Source organism: Chamaea fasciata, unplaced genomic scaffold (genome assembly GCF_029207755.1).
Source record: "Chamaea fasciata isolate MVZ Bird 193981 ecotype frontalis unplaced genomic scaffold, bChaFas1.0.hap1 SCAF_1, whole genome shotgun sequence".
Classification (NCBI taxonomy): domain Eukaryota; kingdom Metazoa; phylum Chordata; class Aves; order Passeriformes; family Sylviidae; genus Chamaea; species Chamaea fasciata.
The window spans coordinates 37,051,209-37,071,776 of record NW_027094086.1 but is presented as its reverse complement, the minus strand read 5'-3'; the positions used below and the strand labels follow the sequence as shown (position 1 = coordinate 37,071,776).

At 42.9% G+C, this 20,568-nt stretch overlaps 1 protein-coding gene across 1 annotated transcript in view; it reads left to right on the top strand.

Moving 5' to 3' along the window:
• CLVS1 (clavesin 1) overlaps positions 1 to 20,568 on the top strand; it is a 100,206-nt gene that overhangs the window by 66,976 nt on the left and 12,662 nt on the right. The window contains exons 4-5 of the mRNA XM_066180674.1: positions 12,129 to 12,239; positions 13,369 to 13,604. Coding sequence (XP_066036771.1) covers positions 12,129 to 12,239; positions 13,369 to 13,604 — 347 coding nt within the window. The remainder of the gene's footprint in view (positions 1 to 12,128; positions 12,240 to 13,368; positions 13,605 to 20,568) is intronic.

Below are 20,568 nucleotides of genomic sequence, written 5' to 3'. Positions count from 1 at the left end.
AACTTTGAAATTAGAACTATGCACTCCAAACAAACTCCAAAAAAAATCTCTCCAATTTGCTAGAAGGATTATACATGCCACTGTGCCTAAAGTCTTGCTAAAGTCAAGTTTAATGACACCAAGTAATTTGCACTGGGACCCAGTGCTTGGAGTTTAATAAGGAGCAAATGCTGCTGCCCGCAATTAGGTGGGAAGAGTTCTCAATGGGAAGCCTTCAAAGAAGAAGGTACAGACTGACTGTCCTGTACCCACTTAGCAAACTTACTGACCTCCAGAGATACGACAGAGGATACTCCAGTCTCTGGATGGAAAAAAACCTAATTCATTTAAGACTTCATGTAGCAGTACTTAAAATGTGACTTTAACCCAATATGAAAAGAAAGAGGAAAATGAAAATTTGTATGGCTTTTTAATCGGAGGTGGCTGAGAAACGGGGTCACACCTTCCTGTGAACTGCAGTTTTAGCAAATTCAGAGAATTTTTTCCCTGCTGTTGGCTCTGAAAGAGATAATCAGAGAAAATTTTTAAGGAGTAGAACCAGAGAGTAAAGGAATCATGAGCTTGCAGACTGATGCTGTGGCACCTGAAAACACAATTTAGAATAACCTTTTGGAGAAGCACTACTCAGGCAGCTAACTTCACTGGGAACCCTCAGATTCCTCTTGTTAGGGTCTGTAGTGGGAGCAGATGATAATATACAGGATGCCAAAAGGGCTGAACAGTGACCTGGTACTATGCCCACAGTCTGATATCCATGCTTGGCTAATGACACTGGAAAGACTGAGAAATTGCACTCATTAATGCTCTGCTTTTCTTGCACCTACAGAGACATCAGAAACCATTTTTCTACTGCTATATTTTAAAGCAGTTTTGTAGTCAAGAGTTAAGGTGGCAGTCAAGCCAGGTAGTGAGGAATAAAAAGTGTGAACTGAAGGGAGGATGTGTTGTGGAAATGAGAGAGCTATTGCAGAGAGTATAAGCATGTATTTCGTGTAGCAAAGAGTACAAAGTTTATGTGACATTTAATGCTGCCAAGCTGACAAAAGCCCTGATTCTGAGTGATTATGCAATGAGCAGCACTGACTGTTGCCTAGCATTGCTTTAGGTGGTGAACACAGCACAAAAAGAACATTGAAATGGCAAAGTCACGCACTTAGGAAAGGAAAAATCTGAGTATCAAAGTACAGCTTCAGGGGGCCCTGACTACACCAGTGCCTTATGACATCTCTGAGAGAAACCACTGCAGAGAGAGCTCTACCTCCCACCTGTGGGTTGGGGCTTCAACCTCTCTCTCTGTTGGGAAAACATAGCTAATAAACTTGCAAGAATTTTGACTGATCATAGCGTTTTAAGGAAAGAGGGTATCACTGTGACTAGTCAGCTTACGAAACAGCCTCCACACTTCCTTGAGTGAGTTTGGACATACACATACACAGAGCTGCAAATTCTCTCTGTGTCATTAAAGCCACATGTGCCAGGAAAACCTTTTGTGAAAGGTGGGGTTCGTGCTCCAAGAGCTCTGAGATTTAAATCTCCACCCTCCAATAATCACAGAAATATTTTGAAGTGCAGAAAACAATGGTTTTCTCTCTGAGACTGTGGAGAAACTGTCACCCCATCCTCAGCCTCCAACACTCTTCCCACAAAAATATGTCTGGCTTCCTGTTGAAATTTTTGGGCCCAAAATGTGTAACTACAGCAAAGTTGCAACAAGTCAGACAATTAGACAATCTTAGCTACAGGTGGTGCTATTAGCAATGCCTGCTTTTATAACCACAGGGGAAAAACATCAGTGAAAAACATCAGTGGAAAACATCAGTGAAAAACATCAGTGAAAAGTATGAGTTCTTTGTACTGCATAGTACAAGGCTCTTCACTAAGAAAATGGTCTTCATAACTCATTTCTTACATGCATGTTGTTGAAAATGTCATGAAACAAGAATTTCCGTCTGATATTGTAAAAATAGCTTTCCTAAAAATATGTTTTCTACAATGTATCTTTAAATCTTTCCATATGTATTTTTAACATTACTCATATTTTTTTATTATCAAAACTTATTTCAAGGACATTAAATTATGGTCAGATTTCTCATTACCAAGACACTGGTCTGTTATTAAAAAAAATAGAGAGAGAAAGAGATCATAAAAGGGTGGACACAAAGAGATTATATTTTATTGCAGATCTGACACATTGGTCTGCTCCTGTTATATCAGTCTGGTGACTATGTGGGACTTTGTGCAATACAAACACACAAAACAATTTTCCCTTCAACGTGAAAGGATAAGACAGCAAAGCAATCTCACTCAGAGACTGGAATAAGGACAGAGACTGAATTATGCAAAAAATAAGAGTGGGGTTTTTTTCCTCAGGCTTCTATTGGTCTGAAGATTAAGAGGCTGCATACGAGGCAAAGGTGTTGCTGCTATCAGGTGTGCAGTGTGAGTTGCCTCATATTGCACCCACCAAGAGCTGGGTCTCCCCCATTGCACAGGCATTTAGCATTTCGACTCCCTTTAAAATAAAGTAGCTCATGGGGTTTGCTCACACACACACACACACACACACACACACACACATTCACATACTTTTGTTGACAGAGAATAAATTTTTTTAAAAAAACAAGCTTCATCATGGGACACTTATCACCTTGGAAATTCGTCCAAGCTGACAGGGACCAGAAAAATTGTTTTTAAAAGGGGTTGTGCAAGTGCTAGATGAAGGGAAACCTTCAATTTTAAAATGAGGTATCCATCTCAAACAAATTATAGTAAAATACAAAATTCTTAGTGTTATAAGATAGGAATCTAGCTCTTGCTTAACAGATAGCTCTGAGAAAATGAGTGCTAAGAGCCTGTGATACCTACAAGGACTTGTATGGAGGAGTCAACACAAAGGATTATTTTAACTTATTGCTAGATGCAAAGATATTTACTGGAAAAGGAATAATTTCCATCAAATACTTTGTTTTAGTCAGTCAACAAATGCCAATATAAAATTACTTAATAATTTTCTTCTGACCCTGCTAGGTTAAAATCTCATTACAATGATAATTTCTAATCTCTTTTCCATGCTGCTTTTAAGATGATTCCATGCATTGTTGAAGCCAGGCTAGATCAGACTTCTGTTGAGCACCAAACAGGTTGCCTAGCACTATAAATAACAAAATCTCCTTTTCTCCATCATCAGCTTTCAATCACAACACAACTGTAATGCGACTTTAGGAATTCTGTTTAATACCTTGGTGCTTCCATGGGCAAAGATGAAAAGCTTCACTGCAAAGTCAATAGGTCTCCTGAGAAGCAATGCAAGTGCCACAAGACCTTTTTAATTGCTTTTCTTTGGCTGACTTTAACTAATGTTGTGGGCATTTGTCCTCGACACAGCAGTTTGGCCTACATTGCCCTTTGGTCAGACACAGCTGTTTCAGCAGAGAGCAAGTGTATATATATATATGTGTGTGTGTGTGTATACATGTATATGTGTGTGCATATATATGTATATGCAAGTGGCAATGTGAAAAAAATATAGAATAAATGTTTTACATAGACAATACTGAGAATCTGGGCATAACTGCATATCTAAAGAGACTGTCTCTGTACAGGGCTTTTTCTTTAAAATCTCAGTACTGAACAAGAAATAAAGTGCTGTATGTTATGCTTTTCATGACTGACTTTGCATGCACTCAACTCATATCTTTCAACAGCCTCTTAAATGCTACTGGATTTGCCTCAGTGCCATCTTCTTTGCCCTAGCTCCTACACTCCCTGTGCTTTCAATCACAGTGTCCTGCAGATCTACTGCCCAACAGGATCAGTGCAAGGCCCTTTATGGAAATAGAAATAGCTACAAATCAAATAAGATCAGCTAAAGAAAACAGCAGTGTTCTTTACTACAGTGGTTCATGGCAGCAATTTATTTTGTTTAAAACTTAACTCCAAAAAACTACTTTCAAAAAAAATCCCTTTTCTGTCCATTTTTTTCAAGAAGTGTATATTAAAAATAGTACATTTTTTGGGTCAAGTTTTCAATGCCAAACTTTCAACCCCAGTGCTCCTGGGCAGTTTCTTTTCCAGGTGCTAGGGAATTAGGACACTCCTTCATTAAAGCTGTCTTAATGCCAACTGTTACTTTCTTTGGTGGAAGTGCTCATTCTGCTGGTGGGCATTTTACTTCAGAATGCCCTGAATTAAAATCCGGCTAGAAAAGAAACCTATTTACCACACCCCCAAAACTGAGAGCAACTCACACCCACTAACACCCACCAACATCTCAAGTGGAGATAAAACACACTGCTTTATCTCCTGGTGTCAGGGAGAAAGGATTGGAGGGAGGTCGCTCCTCGCAGTAGCCTAAAGCTTGCACGGGGACTTTATTGTGGTGACGATTTTGAACGAGCAACCAAAGCTCATGGGTCCCATTCAGCACCTCTGCTCACCCAGCAGGTCTCCAGGCCAGGCTTGCTCTTTGCCCAGCATGTTTTTGCCATTTCTAATTAAGTCAAAAACTGCTTTCAGCTTTGATGATCTTCCTGCTTCTTTTTCCTTCCCCCACAACTAATTTCAGACGTTCACATTCAGTGAGATACAGGAATAGAAGGAGCTCAGCTTGCAGTCACCCTGAGTTAGGAAAGCTGAATATAAACAGGTTTCTGAGCTACAGTCTACACCAAAAATCAGAACACTGGAGCCTGGTTTGCTGGAGCTGGCTGCGAAGATCATATCAAGTTCTTAAACTAACTCTGAAAAATAGCCTCCAGCTAATTCATGTCCCTTCCTATGTTGCCTGTGATCCAAACTACCCCTCCTTAGCTTAGTGGGTGACTGTCACTCTTCTTGCTCCACCAGAAGCCTCTTGATCTGGCCTTACCTAATATGACCTAATCTAAAGCAAACTGCAGCACTCCAGTGGCACACATGCATGGGCTACTTCCAAATCAGTGTCTCAGTGCTCTTGGTTTTACTTTTTAATCACATTTTGAATTCCTCTCTTCCCAGTGAACCTCCTCAACCAGCCCTCTGAATGCTGTTTCTCTATCAATATCATTTATTCACCTATTTTTTTCTTGTTAGTTTGTTTCTGGGGGGATCCTTACTTTAGTGTGTAAAAGAAGGGTACGTGCCAAACAAAAAAGTAGCACCAGGACATGGTGTCAATCCAACAGAGTTACTGCTTCTGGGAAATTTTCTGTTCCTAATTATTCTGAGCTGGTTCAGTAAAGGGTTTCTTGCAAAAAGGTAGTGAAGAAATTCCCCTTCTGCCCCAAGGTTAGAACTTATTCTGTTATACCAGATGATATGACAGCATGATTCTATCAGGACAAATCAAAGTTTACTGAGCAAATCTGTGTTCTATAACCTGATTTATTGGTGCCATCTGCCAACACCCATGAACAGATGCTCTGTAGGACCTCACTAGTGTGCAATACTGACTGGGAGAAACCCACTGCAAATGACTGAATTTTAAAAGTTACTGAGTGTAGCAGGAGAGATAACAAACGCAATGAAAAAATGTCTAGAAGAATGTATCTTAATGTTCATTTTTCAGTTCTGCTTCTCTGACAGAAGTACTTCAGAGTATCCTCATCTACATATGTGGGCATGAGATGTAAAAATAAACCAAGAACTCACAACTTCACGTGACTTGGCTCCAATCCTTTGCTATTATGTGCTTCAAAGAAAAGAGAACATTTTGGTGTGAGCAGTTACAGTAACAGCTTACCCAAAATCAATGAATTCTTCATGATTGCAAAAACTCTTTTTATGGTCATATTCAAGTAGGTCAGGATTGCCATACTGCTAGGACTAATGTCTTTTTATTTTTTTACTGGTTTTCCCCTACTCTGCAGCTATTTTCAAGCCCTGTGTACTCTGAGGGCATGCCAAGGTAGAAGCAAACGATTTGCAATTATTGCCACCGGCAACATTAATTTTACATTCCCATCTCTTCAAAAACACAGGGGAGCAAAAAGAGATAACGGAAAGACAAGTAACTTGTTGGGGTGGAGATTGGAAATGTGCCTGGGATCCATGCAGGCACTGCAGAAGGTGAGCGAGAGCAGCCCCAGGGAACACTTGTGGAGGTGCAGGAGCAGCCCAGTCCTAGTGTCCTCATGGCCCCGGCACTGCCTCCCACTACCTCCTGCCAAACTAAACATCCATCTCTTAGGAGCTGCATTAAAATTAGAAGCTGAAGCTGTAGCAATGGGAGGACATTTTTCCTTCTTGCTCAGCATGCCCTTTTCAACACCCCACTCTGTCCGTACCTAGGGTGTTACATGGAATTCATTCAAACATGCTCAGGAGCAGGTTGTTGACAGACACAGCCTATCCAATATCTGACAAAGTCATAAAATCAGGGAACAACAACCTTCAAGTGCTGTCACTCTTTCACAGGCTAAATTTGGATCTGAAACTAAAGAGCTGAAAAGCAGAAATCCTCCTTCCCTTATTGTGCCAATCCATTAAAATCACACACTCATGGAAATTCTCCATGGACAAACTATCACTGAACTATTAATAAAATCTTCCTGAACTATTAATACAATCTCTTGGAGCTTTAATCCACCTTGGGGACTGATTATGTAAGTGCACAGGCATGAAGATGCTGTTTTTACCCTCAGTTTACATGACTTCTGCCTTCAACAGTTTTGTTCATGACTGATATCCTCCTGAATCTGGGGGCAATTATTTTCCTTCAAGGGCAATTATATTTGGATTTGCAGTAAACTGGCAAGTGGTTGAGATAGAAGTTCATTGGGGTGTGCATTGGTTTTCTGATTAGAAAGGGTGAAGGTTATGAAAGCATTTTTTAAATGCTTTTTTCTCAAAATTCAGATGTTCTGTAACCTAGAAATGTGCTCTAATATGGATTTTGAACTCAGGTATTTGGTCTATGATGTCATGTAGTCTGAAAGGAATGATCTTGAGCATCAGGTTGGATTCATTCCTATTTTTCAGATTCCAAAGATGGCTTTGCGTTCCCAACAAACTTTGGAACTGCCTGAAACCTAAAAATCAACATGATTTTCCAGCATCTCCTCACACCAAACAACACCATAGTAAAAGGTTTCTGATGCATACTCATGCCAAAAGAAATAGATGTTGTCATGGCAAGAACAGGAAGAAAGAAAGAACAATTGTCTCTAATCAACCTCATAGCTCCCAAGCACCCCTCCTGAGCTGTTTTATGGAATATTATATACCAAAGGTTCTCAGTTCCAGGCTTAGTTCAAAAATTTTTCTGCACAGGAGGTCTGAGCAGAGACGGGAAACGACGATCCACATCACATTTTGCTCTGACCTGCAAGCTTGGAGACACTTCTTTTATCTGAAATGAAAGATGTATTGAAGCCTGACTGGATTTGGGGGATCTGAGGCAGCTCCACTGTGTTCATTACCTACTCTTTAGGCATGAAACAGAGGAGAATAACTGAAAAGACCAAGGAAACAAATATATAAAGCAAAACAGAGACAAATCAGGCAAAAGAATAGGTCCATCAATGGCCCCAGTTTCACTAAATCAACTCAAACTCTATGTTTGGATGATTTTCTCTCTCTCAGTTTGCCTGTACTGCTATGGGAATGTGCCACTGCAGCATTGTTAGATACATTTATTATTTTAGATCAATTTAAGTCCCAATGAAGAAGGCCTGGTCTGACTGTGGAATGAGCCAGCTGTCCAAGAAAATATCTGGAGTTCTTTCACTGAAGTGTGGATTGGACGAGTGTACAGTGAGGTGGATTGAGAACCAGCTCAAAGGCAGATCCCAGAGGGCCATAATTAGTTTCACAGGGTCAAGTTGGAGTCCTGTCACTTGGGATGTCTCACAAGGTTCAGTTTAACTCATTCATCAATTATTTGAATGAAGGGGCAGATGTCTACTCAGCAAGTTCAGTAGGACAAGAGGGAATGGGTAAAAACTGATGCATGGGAAGTTCCACCTAAACATGAGGAGGAACTTCTTTACTGTGCTCCAGTGTGAGCACTGGGACAGATTACCCAGAGAGGCTTTGGAGTCTTCCTCACTGGAGATACTCAAGAATTGTCTGGACACAACCCTGTGCCATGTGCTGTGGGATGACCCTGCTAGAGCAGGGAGCTTGGACCTGATGATTGTGGTCCCTGCCAGCCTGATCCATCCTGTGATTCTGTGATTCCCTGCTATTGCTAAGAAGCAGGTTAGCTTGATTAGGACTGGATGGGATGTGTTTATTTACTCTGCAATTTCATTGCTGAGCAATGTGTTAATATGTCTTTGTTTTCAGAGAAGACAGTGGTGCCCAAAAATAATTAGACCCGTTATGTGTACTATACTTCATTCCTAACACTGGAATAAAACCCAAGTATATCCTCAGGATTGGGTATTTTTGACAAGGAATCAGGTTAAGAAAAGGCTCCATGATCCCAGAGTCCATTTCACAGTAGACTCCAAAAAACGTACCTCATTATAAAATACACCTTCCCAAGGAATCACAAGACATGTGAAATCAAGAGAGAATTCCTAAAAGCAAAAGCTCTCCAGCAGAAAATCAATTTCAGCTACTTTCACCTTGCCCCAGGGAAAGCAGCAGAGACACTTAGTGGGGTGTGGGAAATGTCTTATACATCTTCCTGGAGCTGCACAAGGCAGACCTCCAGACAGGAGCTTTTCTTTCCAAGACAGCTCTGCTCTAATTAGGGACTTCTACAAAATTAGTATGTTGCAGTTCCAAACAGTGTCTGGATGATTCCCATATCAAATTTCTTTGGATTTTTTTTTTTTTTTTTAAAAAAGTCTTTGTCCTTGTTATAATTGACAGCCTTACAAATGCAGGTGGACTGAGGGAAGAAGGTCACATTGAACTTAATGTGCTTAATAGGGCAAGGAACAAAATTTAGCAGAAAGTTACACACACAAAAAAATGTTCTTTGGTTGTTGGGTTTTTTTCTGACTGTCATGTTTCCTTTGCAAGAGTCTTTATGCACTTTTGGGTGTACCTTCAAACTTAAAAGAAAGCAATTGCCTTCAAATAAAATTGTTATATTGAGGGCATTCCCATAACACAGATGTGTGAGATAAAATCTAGTTTATGGACTCAACGATCTATGTTGGGTGGACATAAAATTAATTTTCTATACAGTAAAGTTCATCCTGCTCCTTTTTTTTTCTAAAGGCAGACTGCCAGCTTAAATCTCTGGGCTGGTTCCTATAATTCTCAGTATGTGGGCCCTTCTGGTCAACATGTTCTAAAAAATACATGTTCCCCCTTGAAAATGAAGGCTGACTGATGTTTCTCGCTAAAAAATATGATTAATATAATTTGTGCATTCCAGCAAGAAGGCATAACAATTTTTCTTTTTCAGGTCAGTATAAATCTCTATGTCTTAAAGTTATTCCCCTGCTTCCAATCTTTCATTTCTTTACTGTCCTGTGCTTCAGACTCAGCTTGGATTTTCTACACTGACATTAGCTGCTACAGTGCAGCCTGGGAACAACTGTGACAATTCACTCCCAAAGAGCAAAGGTGTCTGAAACTTCTTCCTTATAGATACAACTTGTGGGATGGCAGCCAGCTTGACAAATATGGAATTAATAATAAATAAATAAATAAATAAAGGCAAATACAGAACATCCTGGTTTTTCTTAGGGTTTTGGGTTTTTCTTTTAGAATAACCTGTGAAAAGCTCCAAATCTTAAAATCTTCATTCCCATGTTAAGGAGGACACCTGAACTTGTGAATTTTGCAGGAGATGGGCAATTTATGGCTCTGGTCTGCCATAAAACACAATTTTAGGTTATCACATGGTAGAAAATCACCTTGGGCTTCATACTTCCTTCAGTCCATATGTTTTTCTAGGTGGGCTCAGACTCTGTGCAGTAATTTCTCAGCAGTCAGTTGAAGTCACCACAACATGCGGCACTGCAGTACTTTATCTCTGTCGGGTCTGCATCCTAAACTCTCATGAATAGCAGTGGAAATACACTCCTTATTGAAAACGAACACCCCAACAGGACATATGCCCTCCGTAAAGAGAATTATAGAATCACTGAACAGAATCATAGAATGGTTAGGGTTGGAAAGGACCTTAAAAGTCATCTAATTCCAATCCCTCTGCCATGGGCAGGGATGCCATTCACTAAATCAAGTTGCTCAGGCCCCATCAAACCTGGCCTTGACCACTTTCAGGGATGGGGCATCCACAACTTCTCTGTTCCAGCACCTCAGCACCCTCTAAGAAAAGAATTTCTTCCTAGCATCTAATCTAAACCAGCCTTTTTTCAGTTTAAAACCTTGTCCTGTCACTATCTGCCTAGAGAAGAAGTCTCTCTACCTCCTTTTTACAAGCCTCCTTAAGGTACTGGAAGGCTGCAATGATATCTCCCTGGAGCCTTCCCTTCCCCAGGCTGAATAACTCCACATCTCTCAGCCTGCTTTTATAGGAAAGGTGCTCTATTCCTCTGATCATCTTTTTTGTCCTCCTCTGGACTCACTCTAACAGGTTCACATCTTTCTTGGGCTAAGGACCCCAGACCAGGTGGGGTCAAAAGCTCAGTTCATCATTTACTGGAATTTAAAATGGGATCACCTGTGATGTTACACTGCTTGTCCTCCTGTGTGCTGGCCTGATTACCCAATAGTCCTTCACAGTATAGCCAATATGCAGATTTGTAATGATTTCAGGTCAACTGACCTTTCTGAGGTGGAAGTGGCTTATTCCACTATATAGCAAAAGAAAAAGATATCGCTTAATGCCTGTGGCTGCTCACAAACATTACCCTAGTATGGTTTTAGATGATTGCCAGAGCAATCCATGGCTAAAGAGTACGGAGAGTCCTGAAGATCTGCCCTGGGTTGCAGGAGGTAGTGTATGCATACATATCGCTAAATCTGGGGGGGAAATTGACCTTGAAGCAGCACAGAAGCTCTGCAGAGCAGGTGTATAAGGGGATTTTTTCATATCATCTCACAAATCCACCTCATATTCTTACCAGCTGTGCTCAATCTCTGATGCTCCGGAGAAAGGCGAGAGAAAGCCTCAGGACACCCTGTGCTAATTGTGGGGGGAAGGATCCTGCCTAGGTCCCAGAGCCAAAGCCCTGAAGGAAGAGACCTGATTATACTCTGCTTTTCACGCTGAGCTGTAGGGCTTAGGAGCATACACAGGATGAGGACGGTTTCATCAGAATCTCCCTTCACAGCGGAGACACACGCTCCTCTCCTCCCCTTGGAAGCGTATTTGCACACAGGAGCAGTGGTCGTCCCATTATTTATGCCACGCGGGGGGAAGAAAAAAAAATCCTAGGCTCTTCCTTGACTGACGTTCGTAAGATAAGATCGTAGGTACAAAATACCCTTCACAAGGTACAATAACCTTTAGAGACACGCCAGCCACCACCTCCTCATCCCTGGGGCGTGGCGGGCTGGCGGAGCAGGGCAGGATGCCGTAGCCAACACCGCGGCAGCGGGATGCTCCCTGCATGTTAATGCCCGCGGTGTTTGTGCGGAGCCCGGCAGCGGCAGCGAGCGCGGCTCCGGCAGTTTCCATGGTGCTGTCATGGTGCGCTCTCCCCACACCTTCACTTATCAGCGTTTCCCACCCATCCTCCTCCCTCCAACATGCTGCTTGCTCACCCCGAAAGGTCAGCCATTGTAATGATGATTTTAGCAGGGGGAGGCAGGGAGGCCGAAGGGTGAAAAGGTGAGCTCTGAGCAGCGATGTGCGTGGGAACCGGGGGCTTGCCTTGCGCTGCACAATGAGAAATTAGAAAGCTTCCCCTCAAGGGAGCGGTGCTCATCAACCCCCTCTCACTTCCCAGGCCGGCGGAGTCAGATGCCCTGACGGAGTTAAAAAATGTTCATGAGAAGTGGCTGGAGACCTGACTTTAAATCCTCAGCATCTCATCGGCAATTGATGTGTCAGTGTGTGGAGGGGCGAAGGGACTGCCTCTGTCCACAGAGGAAACTGATACAAACGCTTACAGGCGTCTTTTTTGGTTTTCCATTTCTCTCCTGCCCCCTCCCACCAAGCCCAGTGCTCGTTTGCAGATGGAAAGAGACAGATTTTTCCTCCGACTTTCATCCTATTGACTGCCGGAGTAAAGCACTGCATCTCTTAACTGCCTTCCTTTCTTTCTTTCTTTCTATAGGACAGCTTTCCTGCACGTTTTGGAGGAGTCCATTTTGTCAATCAGCCCTGGTACATCCATGCCCTGTACACGCTAATCAAACCGTTCCTCAAAGACAAGACAAGGAAAAGGGTAATTAAATGGGGGTGGGGGTGGAGAAGTACCTGCAGACCTGGATTTTCCAAGTAGCCGCCTGTTTTCTAGTTTTTCTCTCTGAGTTTTCCATATGGTATAAGAGAATCGCTGCTGTTATTAAAAATAGAGTTTGGAATGGATTGAATCAGTAACTCAGCCAGGGACCAGAAATTTCTTATCGCTAACAAGTCATGGATACATTTTATTGGGACATGCTCAGGGACGGAGAGAGTTGGCAATGTGGAGGGATTATCAGGCCTGGCTGAAGTTACTTGTAAACGAGGGAAACTTCAGCCTAATTCTTTTTGTGGGAGTAAAAATTCCTATGTCATTCCTACAGCAGGGTGACTTTTCACATGATGGTAACTCACTTGCTTCCACAAAAAGTACCCATGCCTGAAGACTGTTCGTTCACACTGCACAAGAGGCAGATCTTCTCCACTGAAACCCAAGTGAATTGGTGGTTCTGCAGTCATCCTAGCCATTCGTTCTCTGCAGTCTGTCAAACAACAGCTGAGTAATCCCTCAGGAGACCCCAGAGCCCACCCTGAGCTGAGTCTGACTAGGCAGGACAAGGGTATGACCCACATGAAAGCAAAGAGGGATTAGAGAAACAAGTGTTGCTGAAGTAGCACCCAGTGGTGATACAGGCTGATACACCCCTGAAATGTCTGTCCGGGGGTGCAGGGCTGGTGGCCCTCTCAGACTCTGAAGCCCTACTCTTCCTGCCTGCTTCCTGTGAACTCCACTGTCACCCTTTTCTTCTCACTTCTCTTCATGTAAGCCTCTATCCTCTTACAACAGCACTGATCAGTCATAATTCCTGACTTCTGCTTCTCCTGATCTGGCATTAAAGAAACTGAACTTGTCATGTGCCAAAAGCAAGCGAGTCGGAGTTTTCAGAAGTGTTTGTAGTGCCAGCCTAATTCTTCAGCTGCCCACCCCAAAATTGCTGCCCATCCCCCCTCTTCTGCCAACTGAGTCAGCCCTGAGAACTTTTGAAATTCCCACCAGAAACTGCAGTGTCAACTAATGACACTCCACACCTCATTAGTGCTGCTGTTATTGTACTTAATGAAGCAAGGAGTCGATGATGACTTTGAACTTTCTTTTTCATTTGTTAAAGATCTTTCTTCACGGTAACAACCTGAACAGCCTTCACCAGCTAATACACCCTGAATGCCTGCCCTCTGAATTCGGGGGGACTCTGCCTCCCTATGACATGGGGACGTGGGCTCGAACGTTGCTGGGTCCCGACTACAGCGACGAGAACGAGTACACCCACACCTCCTACAACGCCATGCACGTCAAGCACGCGTCCTCCAACCTGGAGCGGGAGGCCTCGCCCAAACCCATGAAAAGGTTAGTGCTGCATTCCAAATCAGCTCTTACTCGGCTCTCTGAACAGGTTCGGCATTAATCTCACAGGAAGGGCTCATCCGGCTCGAGGAGAGGCTGCAGTTTGGCAAACGTTGATGGTAAGGAGCACTTCACTCCGGGCTGTGCTCATGGTGTGGTGGGAGAAAGGAAGCCTCTAGGTGGAAGCGTAATTACTTGTCTGATTACTGTGCATGAAAATGAGGGGAAATTAATGAGCCCCTGAACAGAGCATTACAGAAGGCACATCAGGGTGAAACGCTGTCCTGTGTGGCGCAGCGCATCCAGCGGCACCACTTCGGCGCTGGCCCCTATTCCTTGCCGCTGCTCTGCTGCTGCTGACCCCGTTGATAATCGATGAGGGATTTACCTCCTTGAAAAAGCAGCTTTTGTACGATGAACACCACTGCCCTCTAAAGGGAAAAGGAGTTGGTCTTCTCCCTGTGCTTCGGCTCCCACTTGCTCTGCAAAGCCCCGCAAAGGCAGTTGCAGAGCTGCTCTTTTAAATGCTCTGATTTTAGTTCTAGTGATTGTACATTCCGCTCTCAATGCTCCAAATGACACCTCTGGAAGAGTGTTACCCACAGTAATTTGGACTGATTGCAGGGATGGGGTCAGGAAGTCGAATACCTGGCACAGAGCTGTGGGTGGTATGGCTGAGCCAACACCAGCTGCAGTGAGCGATGGCCGTGTAGGCTCCCCTGTGTGAGTGTAACATCTGCACTTGCCTCACCCTTGGCATCCCACTCCACGGAGCTGCTTTCCATGCAGATCACAGTGGTGCTTTCCCCGCTGCTGCCACTTGATGAGTGCGGTGCTCACAGGCACGGCGTCACTCTCCGTGACAGGGAGCGGCCATCATTTTGTCACGGCCAAATCAAAGCTGACAACACAGACAAGCCATAATGTCATGCAATTAATTTTGAAAGTCTTTCATCTTCAGAGGAAAAAGAAACGCGTTCTCTATTCACAGCTCCCTTCCAGGTCAGAGGGATGCCACGCAGCTGTGTCTGCAAAGTGAGGCCTCGTGCTGGAAACACTAACACTTATGACTGACTTCAAGAACTCACGGGGCCACAAGACTTTCAGGCTGTGAGCTGCACCCTTGTCATGAAGAGGGGTGGCCACCTGCATTGTCAGCAGTTCTCACTACTGACCACTAGCCAAGGCTGGGAGCCAGCCTGAGTTTACAAAGCCTGCCCCAGAGAGCTGAGTTAAAACCAATTTAGTTTTTAATAAATATTGTCAGTGAGACACACTGAAACATATTAGAAAAATACTAAATATTTCACTATTAATAAAATATATCTTGATTTATGTAGCTTTATAGAAAGAAATTTGCAAGTTTTTTAAAGTTCCAAATACGTTGAGAGCTGTTCACAGGTAAATCTTTGCTGAGGACCTGATCCTTGGCTGCAAAGATGGGAGGGTCTTATTGTGCCCTCAGGGGAGAACCTCAGCTTGAAAATTAGTTCAGTGCCAGAAAACCCTGCCTTGAGGCAAAGCCTTCTTTTATAATCTGTCCACTAACAAAAAAGTGCACTAATACAAATACGGGGAGTGGATGAATCTAATTTGTCATGTTGCCTCTGGGCAGACTAGATCTAACTTTTAGCCTAATTTCGTTACTTGGTGGTTAAGTCAACCATCTGATCTTGCACCCCGTGGTCATTGCTTGCTGTTAAAGGTGAAAAGTTCACAGCTTCAACAGATTTTGTCCTCTGAGTATTTGCTTTGATTCTTCTCCTGAAATTATGGTTTGGCCCAAGCGCAGGTAAAAGCCTACGTTGAGAAAGCACGATTGTGTGCTTTATTAGATTTTTTTGACCACATTTATATCTAAGGCATCTTAAAAGGTCTCCAGGCTTCTACCAGCATTACCTGTCTTTATATATCTCCCCTCCTTGCCTCTTTAGGTTCATATATCTCTAGCACAATGAGAAACTCAGGCTATGACAGATTCCTGGATACTCCAGAGAGGTTTTGCACCAGGCATAGGAGATTTTCTAACATCATTCTTCACCTTAAATATAACTCCCTCACAATTGTTCCATCATTTCTTTCCCTTATTAAAACAATTTCCAGTTTTATTGAAAATCTCTCCTCTGCTCCTCCTTTTCATGGCATACTCTCTTAGATAACATGTTCATTTTATGTTTCTCCAATTAAATGATTGGTTTGACAAAAAATAAAGGTCAAGGTCACTGACTTTTTCTTTAGCAGTCATGTTCCACTGAAAGGGGGAAGAAAATGTGCAAAGACTGAGTCTTCTTGGGTTTCTGCAATTTGAGGCTGAAAAGCCTGAACAATTATGGGACCTTTCCTCTCTGACTTCCCAGATATCACTGCAGGTTTACTTGCCCAGTAACCAGCTGCAGTGGAGGGCATTGCTTATGAGACTTGGATTTACCCGGGAGGCTGAAATTACAGTGGTTGGTCCCCCTGTGGCACTGTCCTGCTACGTGACAAGGTGCAGGGCTGCAGCCTCTCCTGGATCTGTGCCCGCTTGCTGTAAAGCCACACAAGCCCATCTTTGCTAAAGCTGCCACTGGACCAGCAGAGTTTTAAAGCATCTGGAATCTTTGAGCTCAGTGCTGCTATAACAGCTGAGAGTCTTGCACTGTGACCACAGAGAAGTGTCCCTGTGAAATAAAATGCCACCATGCTCTACACCTGGAGAGAAACTCACCCTTGGCACCTACTCCAAAAATAGTGTCTTGCAATTTTAGTAGCTGAGAGGCTGAGAAATCAAGATATGAATTATAGATCTGGTAGAAAAGTGCCAGGAAATGTAATCAGAGAATAACTGACCACCTATATTAGCAAATGAATGCAGAGGGGTAGAGGCCATTTTCAAGATGCTCCTGAAACGAAACTGAGAACTAAAATAAATCTCCAAATGCAGACCAGGAAAAAATGAGGCACCAAGCAGCAGTGAGAGGGCCTGAACCTGGAGAAGGTACCTTCAACCTGTAGGTTGGCTTTAGGACTGACAGCAGTGCTTTGGCTCCTGTCACCACGGCAGGTGCATGTAAATTGAAGTAAGTTCACCTGAGAATGGTGAAGAGGATGAGGAAAGCAGAGGGCATATTTTCCCAGCAAGAAGATCTAGGAATTTGTTTAGCTTCAAGAGAGCAAAGGTTGAAATGGATTTGAAGGGAATAATATCTGGGGAGAGAACAAGGATTTGAGAAAAAGGACAATTTAGGCATTAGGCATGAGGTCAAATGGGTATAAATTGATCAAGGTATACCTTGACTGCAAATCAGAGTTGGTTTGCTAGTCATCAGAAACCAGAAACAGCGTGCCAGTACAACAATCTAACTACAGGAGTGAAAGACTAATGTGAAGGGGCTACAGGAGATTAAACTTGCATAGCAAAGTCTAATTAGATTCCAATTTCTGCTCCATTTAACACCAATGGAATCAGAACATTATTTTCTTCCCAGTCACAGACAGGAGTGGTTTTCCCTGTGACTTGAACTTGCACAAGATTTGTTCTCGAGAAAGAGTCCTTGTTGACTTCAGAGAATAGAGGTGTTGGAGATGGGGAAAGGATTGAAAATCGTCTTAGTGAAAGACTGCCACTGACTCTAGTCAGAGACATGATCTTGAAAATTTTGATATTTGACAAGTGTCTATAATATTGGAAATCTTTAATCAAAACCATTGCAATTTTTCCACCAGTGGCCACATGAAGTCCCATTGGAGGAAAAAATCAAAATAGTGGAAATAGCACTCCCATCTGCAGTATTATCTAGGATCCCAAGTACTGTATGAACAGATGGGATACAAAGCAAAACAGCTGATGACTCCACATAATGAGTCTTAATGACCGCGGGGGGGGGGGGGGGGGGGCGCTACAACAATAAAAATCCATTCAGAATGTTTGTTTATTAAGATTTAGCTCAGTGAAGTCTGAAATGGGCAAGGCAGTAAACATGCAAACCAACATTAATACAGCAAACTTAGTTTAATCTGAGAGCCTGACTGCATTCGTTAGACAGTCCTGGGAGCAGCGGTGGCAACAGATCCTTCCTTATCTTGGGCATTCTCTTCTGAAGGATCTGCATCTATCCAGGAATTCTGTCACTTAAGAGCTTTGGGATTTCAGAGCAATGGTAAATGGTGCAAAAATTTGGAGCACAGGGAAGAATATCACCTCCCTTTCAGCTGTGGCCCAGTCTTCTGTGATCTCTGATGGTCGAAAGGGGCCTTTAGTCAACAGGGAGCTCACACAAAAGCAAAGCATTTGCCTGAGGCATTCATGCTGGCTTTTGTTGCTGAGGTGTTGTTTTTAGGAACAACTGGAGGTTTTATCTGGGTGTGCAGTTTAACGAATAGTGATGGTGGATGGTTAAGTCTAGCAGTTAGAGACTGCTCTCAGCATATCACTGTGGCAATAGGGCACATTTTTTAGCCCCATTCTCCCAACAGTAAGAGATCCACGTTTGTAGCTATTTGGGTACCTAAAGGCAGTGGGTGAGCATCCCTAGGTGAAGGGATGATTTCAGTGACAGGGGAAGATGTGAAAGAGTTCTGTTCTTTGAAGTTTCCTTTATTCTCCAGTGTCACCCTTGCTCTTACACTCGGGTCCAGCAACAAGTAAGCTGCAGCAGCATGTTCCCTCTCTGTGACTCACTTTTCTGAACTGCCCTTCTTCAGCTGCATCTGGGTCACTTCCCTGCACAGGTACCAAGCACAGCCTGGGAGCTGAATGTTCCTCCTCTGCCCTCCCAGGCATCAAAAGAGCACTAGCTTTTAACCTGCTACCAGTGCAAACAGGTTTGAAAAACTACTGCAATTTAAAATTGCCTTGCAAAGAAAATTTTACCTAACAACTATATATATCTTCTGGCTGGACAACCTGGGTTGTTTATCAAGCTTATTTAATCAAAATTTAATTAACAAAAACTTTATTCAAATTTGGAGTTGAAAATTATTCTTAGGATAGCATGGGTTGCAAGAACATTACTATCACTTGAGTCAAGCTTATCAGAGACTCTGTAAATTCAGAGTTAGGGTAAAACTTTTAAAGTAGAGCCAAGCACACTAATTATGATCATGTACAATCTGTGCATTAAGACACCATTATGTTTTTCTGCTGTAAAATAAAAACCTGAAGGATCTTAGAACTGTAGAATAATTTAGGTTGGAAAAGAACTTTAGGATCATCAAGTCCAATTAACCCAAGTCCACCACTTGTGCCTAAGCAGCACATCTACACATCTTTTAAGTGCCTTCAGGGAATGGTGCCTCCACCACTTCCCTGGGAAGTCTGTTCCAATGTTTACAACCCCTTCAGTAAAGAAATTTTTTCCTCATATCTAATTTAAATCTCTCCTGGCACAACTTTAGGCTCTTTTCTAAAGGACTTGAGCACCCAAAGAATCAATGTCCCAACTAGTGCTTCATCAAAAGCCCCCCATTTTGTGCATTTTGAAAATGCCTGGAAAAAGCCTGGTGGAACGCATTTCCCCATTGCCCCATGATGTTGAGTTAGAGCATGTGGATTTTTATGTCCCAGATTAGAGTGAAAGGATTTTAAAGCACAGATGAGGGTTTAGCCGTTATTGCTTCCTGATGTGTGTGTTTTCAAAAGCCCTGATATTCAAATGAATTCACTGGTGAAACTAATTGCTGTTTCTCAGAAATGGGATCCTGCTTCCAGAAAGAAGGATATTACAACTGGTCCACACTAATGCCGACTGGAACAGTTTTAGAACCAAAAGGGGCCGTTCATGGGGGTGACTTATGTAAGGTTTTTATTTATTCAGACTTGTTTCTCCATATGCCCAGCTGGGCTGTGCAAGGCAGACCTTTCTAGTTGTTATCCTTAGTGTGACCTTAATGTTCCTTCACCATATGTTTCTGCTTTTATGGGTCATGTTTTTTGCCGGTTCACAGTCAGCACCAATTTACTGCAGAAGTAGTAAAATACCAGCAAATAAAAATCAGTATGAAAACGTGTGAACACTTCCCACTGCCCATGGATGGCACCTGGGTTGCTCTGCTGGTAGCTGAGGTGCATTTCTACTTGTGTTGGGGGAAAAGGGAAAAACTTGTGACAAAATAGCTCTATAATACGCGAGACCTACAATGCAAGGCTTACATTCACTATTTTATTATAAATGATTGCAAACAAAGGAGAATTTCTGAATGCTTCTGCAGAAATTCTTCTCCCACACACGGATGATGAATGAGACACGTATTGGTAGTAAAGCAGGTATCCCAGGGACATGCATATCATCCAATGTATGCGTTCTCTAGTAATACAGAGTGTTAGCTGTTAAACAGCCTTATAACTTTTAAACAGAATCCAGGGAATACACCAGAAAGAAATTTTTTAAAAAGCAACTCATGGATCTGGCACGTTAGCAGGTCCTAGGGAGGCCACAGGGGAGGCCACAGGGGACATGTTGCAAAATATCCTCAGGAACCCGTAATGAGAGAAGCCAAGTGAGTTGCAAAGCCACAGCTGAACCAGGAGGGATGGGTAGCTTGGTGCTGAGCATGCCCTGGGGCGAGAAGGAAATCAGTTGCTCTCCGGGGGCATTGACAGTGTGGGTTTCATTTCATCTGTTGCAGCACACAGTTCCCAGAGCATGGGTGCACAAACACAGCCTAGAGGTGGGAATGGCAGAACCAATGCTGTTCAGGCTGCCTAAAATATTTTAAGTTATGTCTTCAACTGGCTATAAATTTGCCAAAAGTTTAGTAGTTTAGATTAGAGACATGACACTTAATAAAACAAATGGTTTTACACTGCTTATGTCTTTTGTTGTCCTGTGAAAAGTCCGCCTACATCTGGCTGAGTTACAAGCCTTTGAAAGGGCAATTCACACATGCCCTGTAGAAACATATTTAATTTTAGGATTTAATGGTCCCACGGATTGCCTCATGCTTTAGCTTGGCCTCCCTACATAAATAAACTTGTTCAGCTTGAGTT